Raw genomic sequence first — 19,871 nt, 5'->3', positions numbered from 1 at the left:
AGTACACCTTTTTTTTTTTTTTTTTTGAAAAGATATTCTCAGTACACCTTGTTTCGCTTGGCAATTTATATATCCAAACTACTACTGTATTACAAGTGTAAAGAATTCTGAAATTGCTGGGAAGGGATTTACTAGAGAGCAGCCACTATTCATGTTGCACACCATACACTTATAGGTTTTTATAGGGTATAGAGATGTTTTTTATAGAATATATAGATATTTTTTATAAGATGTGTGATGTGTAGTGGTGAATAGTAGTTGCTCCCAATATTTTCTCGGCTGTGAAACGTCTCTTTCAAAATTATATTCAGACTACATTACCACATGGAACCCAAATGGATGGTGCTAGCGCTAGGCAGCACACTTTCGTTACGTGCAACAGAAGAATTACCCACTTTTCTACCCAAAAACATCCAAATTTATGCAATCACGCCATAATTTCTTTAGCCTACTATTTCCTAAGGTTTTGTTTATATACAGAAATTGTTCCGTCTGATGATTACAAATTTTTTAAATTTTTATATAAAATATAATAAATAATTTAATTTTTTAAATAATATTTTATTTAATTTTTAATTTTTATTTTATCTAGACATCCTAATTTCATGCAATCAACTATATATTCAACTCTGTCCAAATAGTAAAACATAGGAAAATACTACTCTCTACACTGGGAGTTAATATTGGGATTTTTTTTTTAAATTAATGATTAATTTTTTTAATAATATTGTGAATTTTTTTATTTTTTAAAAAAATATTTATAAGTATTTAAAAATATATATTAAAAAAATCACAAAACAACTGACAAGCTCCCAACGGTGACTTTATAGCCACTCCTGAAACATAATATTGGATATCAAACCTTAATGAAAAGTCAATTAAAAAATGTATTTAATTATTTCTTCCCCCCAACTGTGGTCCACTTTAAATGCACAGAAGAAGTGCACCACGGGTTGTTCTTGGCCGGACCCAGTAGAATGGGAAATGAATAGGAACAGCCACAGCCACAAGTCACAGCACAAAAAGTCTGATTGATTGACAACAAAAGTTTTATAAATTTGTGTGAAATCATCTGTGATTCTCTTGTAATTACACGTCAGGAATTGCAAAGACTAGTACGCCCACCCTGTAATTATCAAAGGTCTGGAATTCAAAGTTCAAACCTTTTGAAAGTTGTTGATACACTTTCCATACCCTTTAACTTTATTGTCCGTCACAAATTCATCGACCTTCGAGAACATTTATTAACGTGGTCAAGCAAAACAGCGAAGACAAGAACGTCGAGAATTCACTTCTCCTGTACCTGCAAGAAAGAGAAAATCATCATAGCATCGGAGAACTCGCTTCTGCACATACCAATTTGATTCAAAGGTCTCTCTCTCTCTCTTAAATTGAACATTCTGTTCGCAAGTTTACTGTGATTTTGTTGGGTTTGTTTGATGCTCGCTAATTCTTTCTTTTTTTAACAAAAACTTTTGTTTAACTATATCTTTTTATGGGTACAGAGTCATTTTTTTTTTGGATTTTATTGGTTGCATGTGTACTATTGAAGCAAATTGATTGGTTTATTTATTTAGTTTGTGAAGGAAGAAAGTCCTCTGTACCTAATTTTTGCTGTTTTGCTTTTTAAGCTTCACCAACCTTCTTTCTTGCGTGTATTTAGTTGTTGAAGGAAAAAAGTTGCGTGATTGATATTGCCATATTGGGTCTACATTTGTGTAGTTTCTCCTACTTTCGTTTGGTTTGGGAAAAAAGGTGGGAAAAGAACTTAACATAAAATTTTCGGGCCGCCTTACGGAGTTGAAAAGACTATCAACAAGACGACTGGTTGAATCGAGCTGATTTGAGCGGTTGTCTTTCTTGTGTACCTAGCAATGAAAAGTTTGACCAGAGTTTGATTGATATTCTTTTCCTACAAGTTCTCAGCAACTATACAGAGGTTTAAGGAAATTCTGGGTATGTCTGGATTTCAATTTTGCGGTCACTAAAACAATTATTTTCTTTCAAATTATGCGTTGTACCTGTGATTTATTTTGCTGATCGATGCTTGTGAGTCTTGTACGAAATTAGAAGTACCTTGGCCTCAGTTGGGTTTTTGTTTTAGCTTTTTCTGAGTTTGTTGAGATTTATGTTCAATCTGAAAAGCTATCGCTTGTGTTTTTCTGATTAGATAGAGTTTCTTAAGTTGTGCCAACTGAAGTTGGCATCTTCACATATGTTTTACTTGGATCATGTTTGGAAATTTTTAAGGAACTCACACTGAAAGGCCAGATAAGATATTTAGCCTTCGGTAAGCATTTTCAATTGAAAACTGGAAGAAGAAGTTGGGAATTTCAAATTTAGTGTGTCATGTCTGGGAAGATTTATTGAAATTAACAAGGTTTTTCACTCATTCTTGGTTTGCAGGACTACCCGAGGGCTAAACAAAGAGATGGCACAGAAAGGAAATGTACTCCAAGATTGCCCTAACGCATCAAACCCCTACCACGAATGCACCGATTCTTGTATCAAAAGGATTGCTCAAGGGCAAACACGCAAGGAGAAAAAGAAATCAGGTAACTGTTTATACCAAATTAGCAGTTAGTCTTGCAGATGCATCTTCTGTAATTTGGCACCTGCTGCTTTGGCACGCTTTCTGGATGACATGCATGCCTTAGATTTTTGTTATGCGTGGGAATTGATTAAATTTTAATTTAGTGCACTTAATCTGGTTTGTGAATTGCTAAACCTATCCTGATGTTTAAATTCATCCACTGTGTTTGATATGGATAGTTTTATTGGATAACCTATTTTCCTTCTTTATTTCATTCTTTTCTCTCTCTTTTTTTTTTTTTTTTCTTTTTGGTTTTTTGGGGGTGGTTGGGGTGGGGGCAAATGATCAGTTACATATTAATATTGGTAAACACATTATTTTTATTCAATAATAAGTTTTCTTGACCTCATTTGAACATAGGTGGGAAATTTGGATTTTTTTTTCTTTCTTTTTTCTTTTAAGATGATAGCAATGGAGAAATTAAAACGCACTCAGCTTGCTCTAAGGCATCCAATCCTTACCATGAATGTGATGAATTTTGCATCAAAAGAGTTGCTGGAGCTGAGGTGCGGAGGGATAAGAAGGAAACAGGTTGTTAGCATCTTCTTGTATGGTATTTTCTCTGGGAGCTCTGTAAAGTAATTTCTGTAGTTCATCATATTTTGTTTTTTTTTTGTTTTTTAATAACGGTTTGCACGAGCTGATAGAAAAGGTAGAAGAGCAGCCAGTCGCAAAATAAGGGCACATAGGAAAACCAATTAAAGGACGGGAAAGCTCTGAGGAGGTGAAAGTCCCTTGGCAAAAAATTGACTCAATGGTTGGGCAATCTATTCATCAAAGAGAACTATGGTAACAACCTGGTATTCATCAAAGAGAACTATGGAAACGACCTGGTGTACATTATGAGCCTATGAGCACTCTGACCATGGACTAAGTCCAACTGGCAGTTCCTGTATATTTTGGAACACTTGAGCTTAAAGTTTAGAAACCATGTGGAATGGCTCCGTATTTTCATTAGTTATTAGAAAGGGGAAAAAAGGGGAATATATATATGGCTATAGTATTTGCCTTGGAAGCGAACCTCATTAAAGTAATCTGTGTTTGTGTCATAGAAGATGACTGTCAAGAATACATTTTGCTTTTTTTGTCCTGTTTAGAGCACAAAAGATGCTTGGTCAATAAAAAAATATATTGCAGGAAGACCCAAGAGCACAGAAAATGACGTGCCAAGTTGAAAACCGACCATCCCTCACCTAGAAAAGAGATGCAAGTATCTCAGCCTGTGCTCAAGAGGCAGGTTGATCTCTTCAGTTGTCACAGAGTTCAGCCTGGGCTGCCACACACCACCAGTCACCCATCACCTGATTTTCAGTCCTCTCTCACTCTCTTTTGTACCATTTTAATAGCTCCCTTTGATTCGTCAAATTACTAGCAAAACGCTAATTCTTTTTCTTTTCTTTTTTTCCCGAAAGTTTCCTTCTTGCTTAGATCTTCATTGGATTTCACAAAAGCAGTAATAATTGTAACATCCAAGTAAAAACTTTGGCTGAGGGAAGTATGATAGAGGTAAATGGATATGATAAAAGTGCTGAGGGTCGAGTCCCATACTAGTTATGTACTAGGCTAGCTGGAATTAGACTTTAGAAATGATTCTAAGGAACTTCAATTATAACCTTAGCTAATTCTTTTAGATTATGAGCTTCAATGTGACCTTCACCTTCCTTGAGTCATTACAAATGGAATTAAAGTTGACCTAATAACATCATGTGGAAATGAGCACTTGGTGCAATGTTCATCAGGGATTATACGGGACCAACCCCTATCCCCGGGGGGGGGGGGGGGGGGGGGGGGGGGGAGGTGGGGTGGGGCGGGGGGAATGTGGGCGTATTGTAATGTCTTACTAAGTCCCACACTGGATGTGTGAAGAATAATAGAGATGAATTGACTGTCGGTTCCTTACTAAGTGGGATTAGATTTTATAATGATTCTAAGGAACTCCAATTATAGCTTTGACTCACCTTTGCAGCATATAATCCATATGTTGTTTGGACTTTCCTTGGGTGATTGCAATAATTGCTTCCAAAAATCTTCAAAATCCTATCGATCTAAATTAGTTAGCACCAATTTTTCCTCTCTTTTCTTCTTTGACATATTTGGCATTCAATTAAAAAACTATAGAATTCAGTTCAACATGTTAAGAGTTTGTGCCATTCAAGGCCCTACATTTACAACTGCTAGGCCAGAGGAACCAATGACAAAACATGATGCTGGCCTTGTGACACCAAATGTTGGTGTTTATGAAGTATTTCCTTGTTCTTTCAATTTCTACAATATTTCAGAATTCTGATTGGCAGTTTGCCTTGCTAATTCAAATATGTAGTTGGTCAGGAATTAACACTGTTGTACATAATGCGCCCACATCCACATGTTATGTTATATTGGTTCCTAAATACAGTTTTTTTTTTTTTTAATTGCAGGTTCCATGATTCTTGATGTTTCCAGAAGTTTTGGCAGGAGAAAGAAGGAAGGTTCCCAACCAAATTCCCCACAAGTGAATGACAATGCATTTTTTCGGAACACAGTTTACCCTTCTGATTTTTCTTCAAAGAAAAAGGTGGAAGCCACAAACGGTGAGGATTTTCCTCATTCCCCGGCACACGCAAAGGAAACTCATGCCCAAGAGCCTTCTTACAAGAAGGGTCCAGTCCAATCCTCTCACTCAGTGCCTCCTTCTGGAATTATAACATCGGTGCATACTCTCTTTCACACTCTAGCCAAGCACATATACACATGTTTTCTTTCTTTTTTCCCTTTTTGACAATTAGCGCACACGTTATCAATCCTCTGTTTTTCATATCCATTTGACTCCTCTCTATCATTGACAGCCTTTCCTTCCCATAGACACTCCAAAGGAAAATAGTACCAGCATTTTTGGCAAAACACCAAACAATCGGGAAGTGGATGAAAAGCCGAAAGCTTCTCTTCCCAGTTTTTCTAATCCAATTGTTGATGACAAGTTAGAACATGGTGCTGGTTCAGCTGCTGGGTCCATGACCTTTAGTTTCTTTGGTATTCCCAATGGTTCAGAAGGCAGTGATGAGGAAGAGATCCAATCTGTAATTTCTGATTCCTGTGTGTCTGTTGGAAGATACCATGTAAAAGAAAGTTTGGCCTCTATTCTGCAGTCAATCTTTGACAAGTATGGAGACATAGCTGCAAACTGTCAATTAGAATCAACTTCCTTGCGCTCGTATTATTTGGAGTGTGTGTGCACTGTGGTTAAGGAATTACAATCCAGTTCGATTATTCATCTGACCAAAGCCAAACTCAAAGAACTCTTGGCTATTCTCAAGGATGCAGAATCTTCTCAAATTGATGTCAGTTGGCTGCAAGGCAGAATCAATGAGATCACAGAAGACATTGAGCTCATTGGTCAGCATCGATCCATCGAGGCAGCAAAGGCCAACTGTGATCGTGATTTGGAATCAACAAGGAAAGAACTAGAATCTCAAATGGAAGACCTGTCTCTCAAAGAAAAAGAGGTTGACATTGCCAGGAAACAAGTAGCTGAAACCAGAGCTCGACTGAGTGAGTTTGAGCTCAAATCTTCCCAGTTGAATGAGACTAGCTTGTCTATCAGGTCCAAGATCGAGAATTCTCCCGGCCAATCCTTGTTAGATGAATTATTGTGATGCAACTTTAAAGAACCAAAAGGTTTCATTTTCTCATGTTGTAAGATGAAGCAATAGAACACTAAACAGAATTTCCGGCATATTTTGCATGCATAAACGATACGAAATAATTAGTTGACTGATGTCATTTCCCTTGTACACTGACATCCTTATTTATTTCTCTTTTTCCCCTGGCTTCATTTCCCAACTGTCTTATGTCATTGCACTGTTCAGTAATTGTTTTTCTGTTTTGGTAAATTATGTTCTACAATTCTTGAGCTAGAACCGTTTATAACAACAACCTTTGTTTTTTTTTTTTTTTTTTTTTTTACCATTCTCAAATCTTCTAATCATAAAGATTCAGACAACATGGTGTGATACCAAGTTGATTATCTAGAGTATGAAAGAAATAGACACATGAATTGAATTGAGTCTCGTATTATTTACTAACGGAGAAGAAGTGCTCTCCATCTATATGGCGTGGTCCTGTGGGTGAAACAGAGAAGAAAAAAATAAGAGAAAACAATGGAGATGACATGGATGAAAAATATAGAAGGGACTTTGCATAAATGGAGGTGAAACTGTCATGGAAAAATAGAAGGGGAGGAAGACAGGATCTGAGTATATGTACTATATATGCCGCGGAGAGAGAGAAGAATAGAATATTTTACTGTTTGATAGAGAGAGAAAACAATTAAAAATATGTTAGCTAAGCAACAGCAAACGTGTATGTGCGCATATATATATGTATAAAGCACTGTAGCACAAATTCATCTTGCCCATGATATGCCTACTCCAATATGCTCACAAAATTTGGGATAAACGAGACAGATTTTGACTCTTTTTTTCCACGATAGCACTAATGATTCATGAGCTAATAGGTCATAAGTAGTCCTAAGTGCTTCTTGTTGCAAGACTCGATTCCAGTACCTACTGCCTCCTGTCAAACTTATGGACTAGTGAGTCATAAATTTTGCCTTGTTATTAACTCAAAAGAGTCAAAAGGGTCAAAATTATATATCTATCTCTTTTATATTTAAAGTTCAAAATTCAGGAAGACCCAAATTCTATCCTTATTATTTTGGCAAAACCATACTTACAAGATTATTGGATTTTTTGAATAAGATATGAGGACAGAATCGGATTTGACTATAAATGTAATTTGACATGGTGCATTATATTGTAAATTATTTTATAATTTATTGTAAAGTAAATTCGATGTGTCATTTAACTTTGTGAAATATATATATATATATATATATATATTATATAGATATAACATAAAATACTTCCACCTCGTTCCCACTGTCTTTGCCAGTGGAAATAGCATCAATACGTGTTAACTCAAGTGACGAAGTTACTTAAAAAAAACATTAAAAAAAAAAGAAGTGACAAAGGTTATAGTTGTTTTATCATTTGCAAAAGTGATATCACTTTTTATAAACTAGCGAGTTCATTTAATTACTGTTTTTTTTTTTTTTTCCTCCTTAAGGTTATAAACATGCATTGCGAATATAATTGTAATTTATTTTGGAACCGTCTTGACAAATTATTATCAAATAAAAATAATATTTATTATCATTTTAATTATTATTTTTAAAAATGATAATATTACTATACTCTCTAATTTAATATATAAAATTTTAGGATTATAGTCCTTTTTTAATAAAAAAAATTTCTGACCCTAATTTGCCTTAAATATATATCTTTTAAATTTATTTTAATAAATTCCATGACATTGAGTTATAATGTCATATCCAATAAATAAAGTAAGTGGTATAAATTAGGAGGTATAGTAATATTATTCTTTTAAAAAATATTAAGGGCCTTTAGATTCTTAGAATAACTCAATATATTTATAACTCAATATATTTATCAATAATAGTTAAATAGTTTGAATTAAAATATGTTATTAAATTTTAAAACAGAAAAAAAAAATCAATAAAAATATTATATAGTTAAAAAATTATTTGAATATTAATTTTATTTTAAAATTTGAAAAAATTATATTATTTTTTATTTAAGAGTTAGATAAAATTATAATAATTAGATAAAAAAATTAAAAATTAAAAAACATTGTATGTTATAATGATATTTAAGAATGAAATATCTGAAAAATATATTCTAACGACCCATGGTTAAGAAGATAAACTATTCGCGAAATTCATCGTGTCTAAGTTCCTCAGGGTCTCGCTTCTCAAACCCGAATCTTATTTCATCCTTTGCCAAACAAAACTTCGAGGCAGTGGAAGCTATTTCGTTCGCAGGTTCGTATCTTCTGTCTTTGTGCAATCGAAATGATTGGTTTGCTGAGATTTAAGTTGTTTTTCTAGGGTTTTTTATGCTTGTTTGGTTACTGAGAAACCACGGAAAGAATCGAAGTTTCTTTCTTTCTGTTTCTTCTGTGTTGCAGAATCAAATGAGATAACCAGGCTAAATGTCTCACTTGCCTATTTGATTGTACTTAGCTGATTAGTTTTTGCTTGACCGGGAATTAGATGGCGGAATTTGTACAACCTCTAATTTTCTGATTTCTTTCCCGTGGTTTTCTCGGGCAACATAGGGTTATGAAATCATTCGAATCTGTGTGCGATTTGTTTATAAGGGTGTCATTTTGAGAGAGCCTTCTTGTAGTTAAAATCATTGCGTATATTGTTATGGTATTACCCCTACCAAGTGATATATATTATATATATTGTGTTGTAGTTGAAACTGCTTTTTTCATAATGGCTAGAATAGTCAAAACCGAGTACTGAAGCCTTTGCGCTGCGTGGTCGATTTTCAACATGAAATCTGAAAATGGGGCTTGGGGCTTTTATTTTGCTTATCGTGTAGGGAATTTATTAGGTTTTGGTTGCCCAAATACAGCGTTTTCATTATCCGATCGTGTCTTTCAGGTAACTGAAGTGATATAGTAGTAGGTGAGCTTAGCATAAAAATGACTGACGAAAGAGGAGTACACCCAGATTGCAGAAATGCCTCGAATCCTTACCATGAATGCAGTGAATATTGCTTCCAAATCATTGCTGATACGAAGGCTTGGATGGAGCAAAAGGAATCAGGTTACCTATCTCCTCTTTATGTTTGGTTTCCTTTTGCATTATTTTGAAGTTACTTTCATCGTTATAAGCTTGTACATTATAATATTTGTTACTTATTTAGAAAGTTATCATTATGTGTCTCTCTGTTTCGGGACTTTCCCTTCTGGTTGTCACTAATATGCTGGGCAAGACTTTCTTGGGTTTTTTAGCACAACCTTTGTTATAGTTTAATTTTTAAGGTTTTCCTTATGGAGATCATCGCTTTCTATGATCTTGCATCCTACTAAAGTTTGAAAAATTAGCTACACTTTCATCTCTAGGATCTTTCAAGGCTGCTCCAATTCCTGTAGTACAATAGTTTATGGAAGGTGCTTTCATCTTTGTTTGTCTCATTATGTGGGCCATTCTTTGGGACATTAGAAGTACTTAAATAACTATAATTATTCAAGGTGAATTAGGGAGTTGCATTAGTTGTGTTGTGAACTCATTGAAATGAGAGAAAACTTCAAGAGATTGAGAGAGAATGAGAGAGAGCTATTTCTTATTCATACCAATTAATTTAGAAATATCCTCATATATATAGGAGTACAAAAGTCTTAATTGACGACTACGACTTGGTCAATTACGACGGTTAAATGTGGTCATACAATACAAGTTGGTTTATAACACTTTCCATTTAGATGACCATATTTAAAGAATGCAGCCGACCTAGTTGTATTGCTAGTTAATTCTTCTTCTGATCAGCAGCTTTTCTACTCATGTACGTACGTTCCAACTATTTTAGTTGTTAAAATTTGACTTTCTTAAAGAATATTTAACAAAGTATTGCAAGTTGCTAGCAAGAAGACAGAAAATCATTATTATATCTGCTATAACTATTTCTCCATCAAAGATGATGCTGGACATCAAGTAAGTTTATTGAAATTTATACAATATTAATTTTTAAGTTAATGGTCTTCTATTTCACGTAACTTTTTCAATATATTATTTGCAATCTTCAAGGTGAATATTAAAGATTATATTTCTTATTATTACATGATAAAATTTTATGTTTATTCACGTAGTTTACATATCAGTTATATTTATAGTGAATTAAATTTTCAAAAATTTACATTTCAGTTATATCAGTGGTAAATTTTTATTCACATAGTTTATATACAAATTCTATTTACTTTTTATACTTGTTATGAATTATTGATATTAAGTTTCATATTGAAATAGAAATTGAGCATCCCTGAAGGATCATTCTAAATCAATAATTTTGTTGAATATCTCATAATTTAAATGAGTGATACGTGTATCAAAAACTCATTATGATTAATGCACCTGAAGTTGCATAATTGAAATTGTGTAGAGAAAAGCCACTAAAGAATATATGTTTAAATGAATGCCTCGAATGTGCTCCTGAAGTAGCAATATCGAGTATAAAAATTCACAATATATTCTAAATTTTTATCTGGTCTTTTAGTGGCTAAGAAAAATAATGAGTTTTTGATAAGAAATCATTAGTCACGTCCTAATAGTTCCACATCATTCCCTGAAGTTATAAATATTGAATCTATATCATTTTGTTCCCTGAAGTGAAAAGAATGATGTATTTTATTCAAAAAAATTAAGAAATTAGACGTAGTAATGAATATCTTTATAGTACTTTATGATTTTGGGCCAGAAGCTCGTATTGGAAAAACTACCAGCTTTTGTCTTTGAGATGATATTATATAACTATTGAATCAAATATTATGATGCATCAAAAGTGATATGATTCAAAATATTTGTATCTTTTCATGATTATCTTAATCATCCAAAATCAATTACGATAAGTCGAATAATTTTCATATGGACGTCCGTAAAAGAATCAGAAGATTCTTTTACTATAAAGTCTTCCCACCAGAAGTGGAAAGAAAAATTTGCTAGAAGCAAATAAAATGAAATAATTCGACGTTATCTTGATTATCATAGATGAACTGGAAGTTCAAATGATAATTAATTTATGGATGTAATAAGATAAAAGGGTCTCATATTTTAACTGCTAAAATCTCAGCGAAGATTGAAGTCCCCGTAGGACAATTAAGAAATTTAGCAGTCAAATGAGCATAAGACATGTTTAAAAGCATGTGAGACCTATTGATACAAAAGATAAAGCATCTCGAAAGATAAAAGCACAAATAATTTGGTGCTCCTAAAGAGGCCATACCCACAAAAACAAGCAATAAGATCCATCCAAATTTTCTTATATCCAACTATGTGAATAAGATCCATAGGACGTTTCATACGTTGCGGTAATTCTACAACCTGTGCGACGCAAATAGATGGGGCTTTGGTATGTCTTGAAGTTGATTCCTCAAAGGAGCCAATCACTCACTTCTGGATAGGCAAACCAGGTGGCAAGAGATTGTGTTTGAGACCTTGCCTGCTTATTGCTCTTCTTGTAAGTGTCAGGGTCATAATATTCGCACATGCCATAAGGCTACCGACCAGAAGAAGCAGACGAAGGGAGGAAAGCAGTGGGTAAAACAGGCTGTTAAGCTTGCGGACGTAGGGGTGGTAATGGCAGATTCACAGAACTCGGATCAGTCTGAGAAGGGAGTAGTGCAACAGGAAGGTTTCGTGCAACCAATAGCTGCTGCAGCCGTCAAGCATATTGCAGAGAGGATTGTCGATATTGTTCGGAAGAAACCTATGGAGGTTGAAGAGGGAACTGGTCACGTGGATCGCTTGGAAGGGCCGAGGGCCTTATTTGAAATTCCATCTCTAGTGATACCACTGGAAACAGGTCTGGTTGATGTAGGGGAACCGAGCTCTTCTAAAGGGCCTAAACATAGAATTTTATCATGTAATAATAAGGAATATAATCTTTAATATTCACCTTGAAGATTGTAAATAATATATTGAAAAATTTATGTGAAATAGAAGACCATTAACTTAAAAATCAATAGTGAGTAAATTTCAATAAACTTACTTGATGTCCAGCGTCATCTTTGATGGAGAAATAGTTGTAGCAGATATAATAATGATTTTCTGTCTTCTTGCTAGCAACTTGCAATACTTTGTTAAATATTCTTTAAGAAAGTCAAATTTTAACAACTAAAGTAGTTGGAACGTACGTACATGAGTAGAAAAGCTGCTGATCAGAAGAAGAATTAGCTAGCAGTACAACCAGGTCGACTGCATGCTTTGAATCTGATCACAGCTATGCTTAAGGTGCTGATAACGTGTTGCACTCGGAGTAGTGAAGTGGAGATCCTCACGCACCGGGGGACCCACACGCAAAAGAGGTGACAATGTGGAAAACGTTGAGCGTGATCTGGGCAGCACAGAGGAATTGATCCGCATGGTACAGCTGCTACTCTATCACATCATGCTAAGCCATCGTTGGTGGGGCCATCGCTTGAGACCGTTCCACCCATTATTGAACCCATTAAAGTCAGATCCCTCTAAAACTTTACCCATGTAACCAAACACCTCAGATCTGGTGTTGATGTGGCCGAGGAGGTCCAGAGCCATGGCTTTGAGGACGTGAGGCTCCGGGTCTTTCGGGGAGAGCGAGACGGCCTTCTCGTTGAGTCCGTACACGGGTTTGTGGCAGATTTAGATCATATTCTGCAGAGTAACGTTGTGACGCGCCCTCGGACAAAGCTGGTTTGTGGCGTCGATGTCCACAAGGGTTAGGGTATTTGCGGCGTAGTTGATGTCTTTCATGTGGTACGTGTTGCTGGGAAAAGAAAGTACGGCGGGCTCGTCGCCGGCGTCCAAGCAAGTCAAGCCGAAGCCCGGGTAGCCACAATATGAGTGGAAGAGAATCTTGAACGATTATACATCGGTTGGGAATAGTGAACGATCTTGGATCTTTTTGCGTCTTTATCTCCGATGATATATTTCCGTTTGGAGATTCGAAAGAGAATCTCGAACGACTAATCATCGGCTGGGACTGATTGTGTTGGTGGACGGGATTCTGTTGATCTAAATGATGGCGATACTGCCTGCCCGAGGAAGAATCCCCTTGGGTATTGTGTGAGGATTATAGTGGGATTCTGCTTCTCAAATCTCTCGCTAGAAACTCAGAACTCAATTTTGATGAGGATTAGAGAAACCCACAGAAATAGAGAAATGGGAACTAGGAGGTGGAAAATTCTTTCCTTTCGCATCGTGCTGATAATGTGTTGTGAATTCATTGAAATGAGAGAAAACTTCAAGAGATTGAGAGAGAATGAGAGAGAGCCATTTCTTATTCATACCAATTAACTTAGAAATATCCCCATATATATAAGGGTACAAAAGTCTTAATTGATGACTACGACCTTGTCAATTACGACGGCTAAATGTGGTCATACAATACAAGTTGGTTTATAACAAGTTATATTTTATTAGTATTTCTCTATTTTTTTAAAATTCCAGGCTTTGCCCTGCTTAGCCTAAAATATTGGTTACTTTCAAAGATGCACACCATGTTAAGTACTTATATCATGTTTTTCCCATACTCTACTGTTATACCATCATGCTTTTCTATTTTCCATGCTCAACAATACTATTTACTTATATCAGAAGTAGTGAAAGCTAGTTATAGGAGTGATCAGTCCGGGTCTGGTGCTCCAGAGCTGGACGAAGATCTACATGACGACAGGCAGGATTTTGAAGATCATGCTGATGGTGGTAAAGAGTATCCTGTTGAAGAGAACCTAGAAGGAGACGTCACAAAACTCACAGGAAGGAAGAAGAAATTGTGGGAGTTGAGAAATAAGATGGTGAGTTTGTCTTTAGCTACAGTACATAGTTCTATATTGTTACCTATACAAAAAAAGTGCTACATTGTTTACTTCTGTAAATTATAGACCTTTGTAACTAAAATGGCTTGTGGCTTTGCGATTGCAGATGAAGGCAAAAAGTGACAATCAAAAAGAAATTGCAGCTGAAAAGAAAAGAATGGAAGCTCCGACCGAGTCAAGAGGCATTTCTAAGCAAAAATGGCTTGACGAGAGGAAGAAAAAAATTGGAAAACTTCTTGATGCAAATGGTTTGGATCTGTCAAAGGCTTATATGCTAGACACACAAGAGTCGGCAGAATCAAAATACAAGAAATGGGAGAAGGATCCTGCTCCATATGGTTGGGATGGTATGTATAGAAATATTTTATTCATTTATTCCTATATCTATAGATGTTTAGATACCTTTCTTGTGTTTGGTCTAATGATTACAAAATCATGTCTCAATCTTCCTCCGTTTTTTTACTCATCATAAATCTTCCTCTTTTTTTCTTTTCTAAAGTACATAAATTGGTTTTTACTAAAGATGAACTTGAAGCTTCGTAAATGATGGGCACAGATGTTACCTTAAGAGTGAAGCTAACACCTATCCATTATAACAGTTTTCAATCAGAAAACTTTGTACGATGCGTACAAAAAGCGAACAAAGAACGTTGAGGTCGACTTGGAAGAATATAACAGAATGAAAGAAGCTGATCCTGAGTTCTTTCGTGAAGCTTCAAGTCTCCAATATGGGAAGGTATAATTCAATCAAAGAAAGCCAATGTTGCTGTGGTGGATCTGGCTTATATTAGGGATCTTAAGCTCGGGGTTTTCTTTCATATTGCAGGCACCGAAGACCTCAGAAGAAAAGATTGATAAGATGGTGAAGGAACTCAAGGATCGAGAAGAGAAGCGCAAATCATTTAGCAGGAGGAGGAGGTTCCACGAAGAGAAGGATATCGACTCGATCAATGACCGTAACGAGCATTTCAACAAGAAGATTGAACGAGCCTTCGGTAAATACACGCTGGAGATTAAGAACAATCTTGAGCGCGGAACTGCACTGCCCGATTAAAGCAATTGCCTGGAGTAAATTTTCTTGTTTAGTTAACTCTGTCAAATGGGGTTTGATATGTTTGAAATCTGATTCTCCTATGTTTTATAATGGAAGGCGTATGGCTAATCTGTTGCCAGAGAATGATATCGATTGGTGTGAAATGTATCGTGCTTAATTTTCCAATGAAGTTCTAGGTTTATCCAAGTTACTTCTTGATGAGGATACAAGCAGAGAGGTCCAGTAAATTTCAGGGTCCGTTAGAATTTTTCATGTCAGGTACTGTTTAGCCATTGGAATTTTTTATTTCAAATACAAAATTTTCATCTCATCATTACAACTTTCCCAAATCTTCATACAAAATATAATAAATAATTTAACTTTTTCAAATCTCAAAATAATAATAATAGTAAAATATAATATTTTAATATATAATCTTAAAACTTAAAATTCTCATTTAAAAATTATTTTTTTTTCCACATTTATTGTTTAATCCACTTGCAATCTCCTCTGAAAATCAACAGATTTGGTCAATTATAAGAAAAATATATATATTAATTGGCCGATCGTACCACCCCCCCCAAATGGATGGATTCCTAAAGTGTGCCCCTCAAGCAGTTGGAGCACTTAGCACTCGAGAGAATGGTTGTAAACAAAATAAAGAGGAGAGCGAGTTTACAAACGTGGTACGTACTGGTTTGCTTTCCATTCAATTTTCAGAAGCATCAACTGGAAAATTAAAATGTATTTACTTAACCCATTTCCAATGAGAAATTTTAAATGAAAGTTTTGCATTATACATGTTTACTTAATTAATATATAATTTATCATTTCTATTCTTTTGTATTTAAATAAAATGATAAAAATTATAAATTACATCATAGTTAAATGAATTTGAACCTTGTTTATAAAATAACTCGGGATGAAAACAAGTCTCCTCTTGAAGGAGCCCAGTACGTAATTTGAAAGACTTAACAGTGAAGCTAGCCAAGGGGTGACGAAGCAAATTTGCAGTAACCCCAAAAGCAAGTTGTTCTGGTTGTGAATGGTAGCCTTCAGTCTGGTAGAGAGACAAACTAGTACCACCCAAGGTGCTCAGAGAAAAGCTTAAGCTTAATGGTAAGATATTGAAGTGCCCAAAGAAGAACGACCCCGGTAAACATTTGATAAAAGGCACGGGACCACTGTCAGCCTGTTTTTTGACCCTTTGAGGACCACTGCCCCCCACTCTCTGGTTCAAACAAATGACCCATGTAAAAAGATGAAATCCATTATTCCACCATCTATGTGCTAAATTATAAAATACAATCAAAAAGTAATTTTCTTCTTAACTCTTCTTTTTATTTTATAGCTTTTGTTGCAGTCTTTGGACGGATGCTGAAATTGGGACCTACTTTCGTCGTCCGCACCCCCTTGTGGCCATGTGATGCCATGACATGATGGTCATGTGGGAGCCATGACACGTAGAAATGGCAGGCCTGGCAAAGTCCTCGAATCCCATCCTCCTTTTCATTTTCTTAACTTTTCGTTCGCTAACACCCATTGGGTGAACCGGTGTCCAAAAGCAGACAATCCTTGTCATGCCAGATTGTCAAGGGGAACGTCCCTTCTCCAGATGCAGAGAGGAGGTTGAAAAAGCAGGCACCGAACCCATGAAAGCATCTCTGGCCCTTTCCAGGTGCCCTTGGAAGTACACGTGGCACATCATGACTAGGGGAATCTGGGGCCATCGAAGTTTATGAATCCGTTTGGATAATGGACTTGGGTCCATGAACCCTGTCAATTCTTCATGTATGCTATGCAAGCTAGGCTTGGTTTATCAATTCAGCATTTACCATCACCCTTCCTCCCCATTCACTAAAATAGTAACAAAGATTTGGGCTATTTGTTTTCAGGAGGTGCGCAATTTAAATATGCACATTACAAATGAGTTTTTTATTTTTATTTTATAAAATATTTTTAAAGATTCTTAAATCATTAAAAAAATAAAATAAAATAAAAATAAAAATTTACTAGTAATCTCTCTTTCTTAATTATTAAAAAATAATAATAAATAAATAAAATATAGACATTTAAAAATTGTATTATCATTTTCCTTGCTTCGAAACCTTTTATTGGAGAAACTTTTTCCTTACGAAGTGTATATAGATCGATTTAAGATAATCACAAGCAATAAGATACATGAATATAATCTAGATGAGAAAGAGTTGTACGCGGACTATAAAAGCAGCAGCAGTACCCATGAATAAATATAATACACACCCATTAACAATGCTAACAACAAAATATTCAAGTTATAAATAAAACAAGAGCAAGAGAAAGGTCACCCTCACTAACATCCTCGAATGCACGCAAACAAAACAGGTAGGCGGCGAGAGAGAAATGAGACAAAAAATAAAAAAAAGTAAACGTTTCGTTTCAAGGTGGGGATTCTGCTTTTCATCTCTTTTTAGTTGGAGGGGTTGCTGCGGAAGGATCCCAAAGCTTTGATAGCAGCTGCTCTCAGGATGTACTGGTGGTATGCTGCTGCGGCCAGTGCTCCCACAAATGGACCAACCCAGAATATCCACTGCATGCGCAAACCATCACATAGCCTTACCAGTTAGTACTCCAAATAACAAATTAAAATTTAAAAAAAAAAAAAAAAAAACTGGAATATATATATATATATATATATATGAAGTAGAGCCAATTCATGGAAAAGTTCATACATGTTCATCCCAGATTTTCTCATGGTCGTAGATAACAGCAGCACCAAAGCTCCTAGCTGGGTTAATACCAGTACCGGTGATGGGGATGGTGGCCAAGTGCACCATGAACACGGCAAACCCAATAGGCAGTGGAGCCAACACCTGCACATACAAAAACCATATAAAAAAAACTCATACCCATATGCCAAAAAACAAACAAGATTTTAAACTTCACCACCATACAATGTTCTGAGTTCTAAAAATTAGGTAAAGACGAAGGGGCTACATACAGGGACGTGTGAGTCACGTGCGCTCCTCTTCGGGTCAGTGGCAGAGAAAACAGTGTAGACCAGCACAAAGGTACCAATGATCTCAGCACCCAAAGCTGTGCCCTCGCTGTACCCAGGAGCCACTGAGTTGGCTCCGCCACCTTGCGTGTTGTAGTCGTGCTTCATGAAAGCCTTAACCAAACCAACACCACAAATGGCTCCCAAGCACTGTGCCACCATGTACGCCACAGCCCGTATCAGCGACACCTTCCTGGCCAAGAACAACCCGAACGTCACAGCCGGGTTGATATGACCACCTGCATGTAATATGCCAAGAAAACCCACCGAACATCAAAAAAAAATATTTCGAAAATGAAGAAAACCCGAAGGGTGGCGACGAATCATGAAACTATTTGGGTGATAATCAATTCAAGGTTAGCGATGGTGGTTTTACCAGAGATACCGGCGGTGCAGTAGACAAGGACGAAGATCATGCCTCCAAAAGCCCAAGCCACACCGAGAAGGCCGACGCTGTTACAGGGATCGGACTTCTTATAGCCGATGACGGTGGCTACGGTGATGTAGAGGAAGAGGAGGGTTGCGATGAACTCGGCGATGAGTGATCGGTAGAAAGACCAGAGCTTGAGTTCTGCCATGTCAATGAGAGGTGCGGGTGGAGGGTCGACGTAGTCTTTGCCATGGTGGTGGCTATGCCCCTCTTCGCTCACTTCCTTCGACATCTTTCACACCAGTGTTACAATTAGTATTTTCCGTCTGCTCGCTCTCTCTGTTTTCCCAACTGTGTCTCTCTCTCTCTAAACTTTCTTAGCGAGTGAAGAGGGCGAGGGAGAAACAGTCATTTTAAAGACCAAGAGGAGGGTAGGGAAATGGTGCAGCCTTTTGAGTCGGGCTACTGTGCGCCAGCTCTTAGCTTTTTTTTTTTTTTTTAAAAAAATTCTCATTTTTTTAATATATTTAAATATTTTTAAAAAATAAAAAAAAATACTTATATACTTAAAATTCCTTCTATAATTACTAAATAGATTAAAAAAAATTAACCGAGCGATACACTGAGGCCGCACATTAGCATTATGTCTTTCTTTTTTTTTTTTTTTTTTTTTTAATCGGAAATGGTGCATCTCATGGCTAAGGAAAGGGCATTTTTTGAATAAAATATGCAACTTGTTGGGAAATGACTCTTGGAGTTGGAGAGAGAGGGTCCAGACTCCAGAAGAGCCTACTAGGGCTAGGGTTTAGAGAGAGAGAGAGAGGTGGGGTGGGACCAGGGTGTACAGCGAGACCATGTGAGGAGCTAATCATGAAAGGAAAATCATTTTGGGTTGGATTTTGGTGGGGGTGGGGTTCACCGGCTCAGGCGTCAGCCTGTCATGCAGCTAAAGCCAAGCCAAGCCAAGCCTACAACGGTTATTTCTTGTCTTTTTTCCTGTGCGTATGTGTCTGTCTGCCCGACTTCCTTTATAGCCAGCCTTTTTTATTTTTTGGGAACTCGCAATGGCAACTTTTAAAACAAAAACAATAATAAAAAAAAAAAACAAAAACAAAAAGACTTGGGGTTAATTTTTTTTAGAAGGCAGTCAGTAAGCAGTTACCGTTGTCTAATTACTGATATTTGTCAATACAGCTGACCAGAATTCTGGTGAAAAAGACTGCAATCTTATATTATTTATGTTTATTTTATCCACATGTTGGAAGCCATGGAATATGTTGCATAATGACGTCTGATGAGTCCTGTTAATCAAAATTAAAAATTTTTATTTTATTTTATCTCAATTTATTATTATAATTATTTTAAATTTTTATATAAAATATAATTAATAATTTAATTTTTTAAATTTTAATATAAAATTAAT

General features: G+C 36.0%; 3 protein-coding genes across 12 annotated transcripts; 2 read left to right on the top strand and 1 right to left on the bottom strand.

Moving 5' to 3' along the window:
- Positions 1-968: 968 nt before the first annotated feature.
- On the top strand, positions 969-6,404 carry LOC122310831. Of its 9 annotated transcripts, none has more exons than XM_043125013.1 (6): positions 969-1,371; positions 2,251-2,290; positions 2,407-2,555; positions 2,954-3,146; positions 5,011-5,282; positions 5,419-6,404. In XM_043125013.1, exons 3-6 carry the CDS (start codon positions 2,448-2,450, stop codon positions 6,223-6,225), a joined length of 1,380 nt encoding a protein of 459 aa, XP_042980947.1. In that variant the 5' UTR covers positions 969-1,371; positions 2,251-2,290; positions 2,407-2,447; the 3' UTR covers positions 6,226-6,404. The 9 variants fall into 9 exon arrangements, with proteins under 9 accessions (XP_042980947.1, XP_042980945.1, XP_042980944.1 ...); XM_043125011.1 differs by lacking the exon at positions 2,251-2,290 and adding an exon at positions 1,723-1,956; XM_043125018.1 differs by having other exon boundaries at positions 971-1,371; positions 2,996-3,124.
- A 1,911-nt stretch (positions 6,405-8,315) lies between these two features.
- On the top strand, positions 8,316-15,248 carry LOC122311194 (pre-mRNA-splicing factor syf2). 2 transcript variants are annotated; one of them, XM_043125633.1, is made up of 6 exons: positions 8,316-8,471; positions 9,102-9,266; positions 13,839-13,987; positions 14,115-14,355; positions 14,608-14,744; positions 14,835-15,248. In XM_043125633.1, the coding sequence occupies exons 2-6, from the start codon at positions 9,143-9,145 to the stop codon at positions 15,060-15,062; spliced, it is 879 nt and encodes a 292-aa protein (XP_042981567.1). In that variant the 5' UTR covers positions 8,316-8,471; positions 9,102-9,142; the 3' UTR covers positions 15,063-15,248. The 2 variants fall into 2 exon arrangements, with proteins under 2 accessions (XP_042981567.1, XP_042981565.1); XM_043125631.1 differs by having other exon boundaries at positions 8,317-8,471; positions 13,788-13,987.
- Positions 15,249-17,257: 2,009 nt separating this feature from the next.
- On the bottom strand, positions 17,258-18,846 carry LOC122310677 (probable aquaporin PIP2-8). Its single transcript, XM_043124782.1, has 4 exons — positions 18,455-18,846; positions 18,022-18,317; positions 17,753-17,893; positions 17,258-17,610 (listed from the first exon to the last, which is right to left on the bottom strand). Exons 1-4 carry the CDS (start codon positions 18,738-18,740, stop codon positions 17,491-17,493), a joined length of 843 nt encoding a protein of 280 aa, XP_042980716.1. The 5' UTR covers positions 18,741-18,846; the 3' UTR covers positions 17,258-17,490.
- Between the last annotated feature and the right edge of the window lie 1,025 nt (positions 18,847-19,871).

Source organism: Carya illinoinensis, chromosome 5 (assembly GCF_018687715.1).
Source record: "Carya illinoinensis cultivar Pawnee chromosome 5, C.illinoinensisPawnee_v1, whole genome shotgun sequence".
Lineage (NCBI taxonomy): Eukaryota > Viridiplantae > Streptophyta > Magnoliopsida > Fagales > Juglandaceae > Carya > Carya illinoinensis.
Note: the sequence above shows the minus strand (reverse complement) of the source record. Positions and strands in the feature narration are given on the sequence as shown.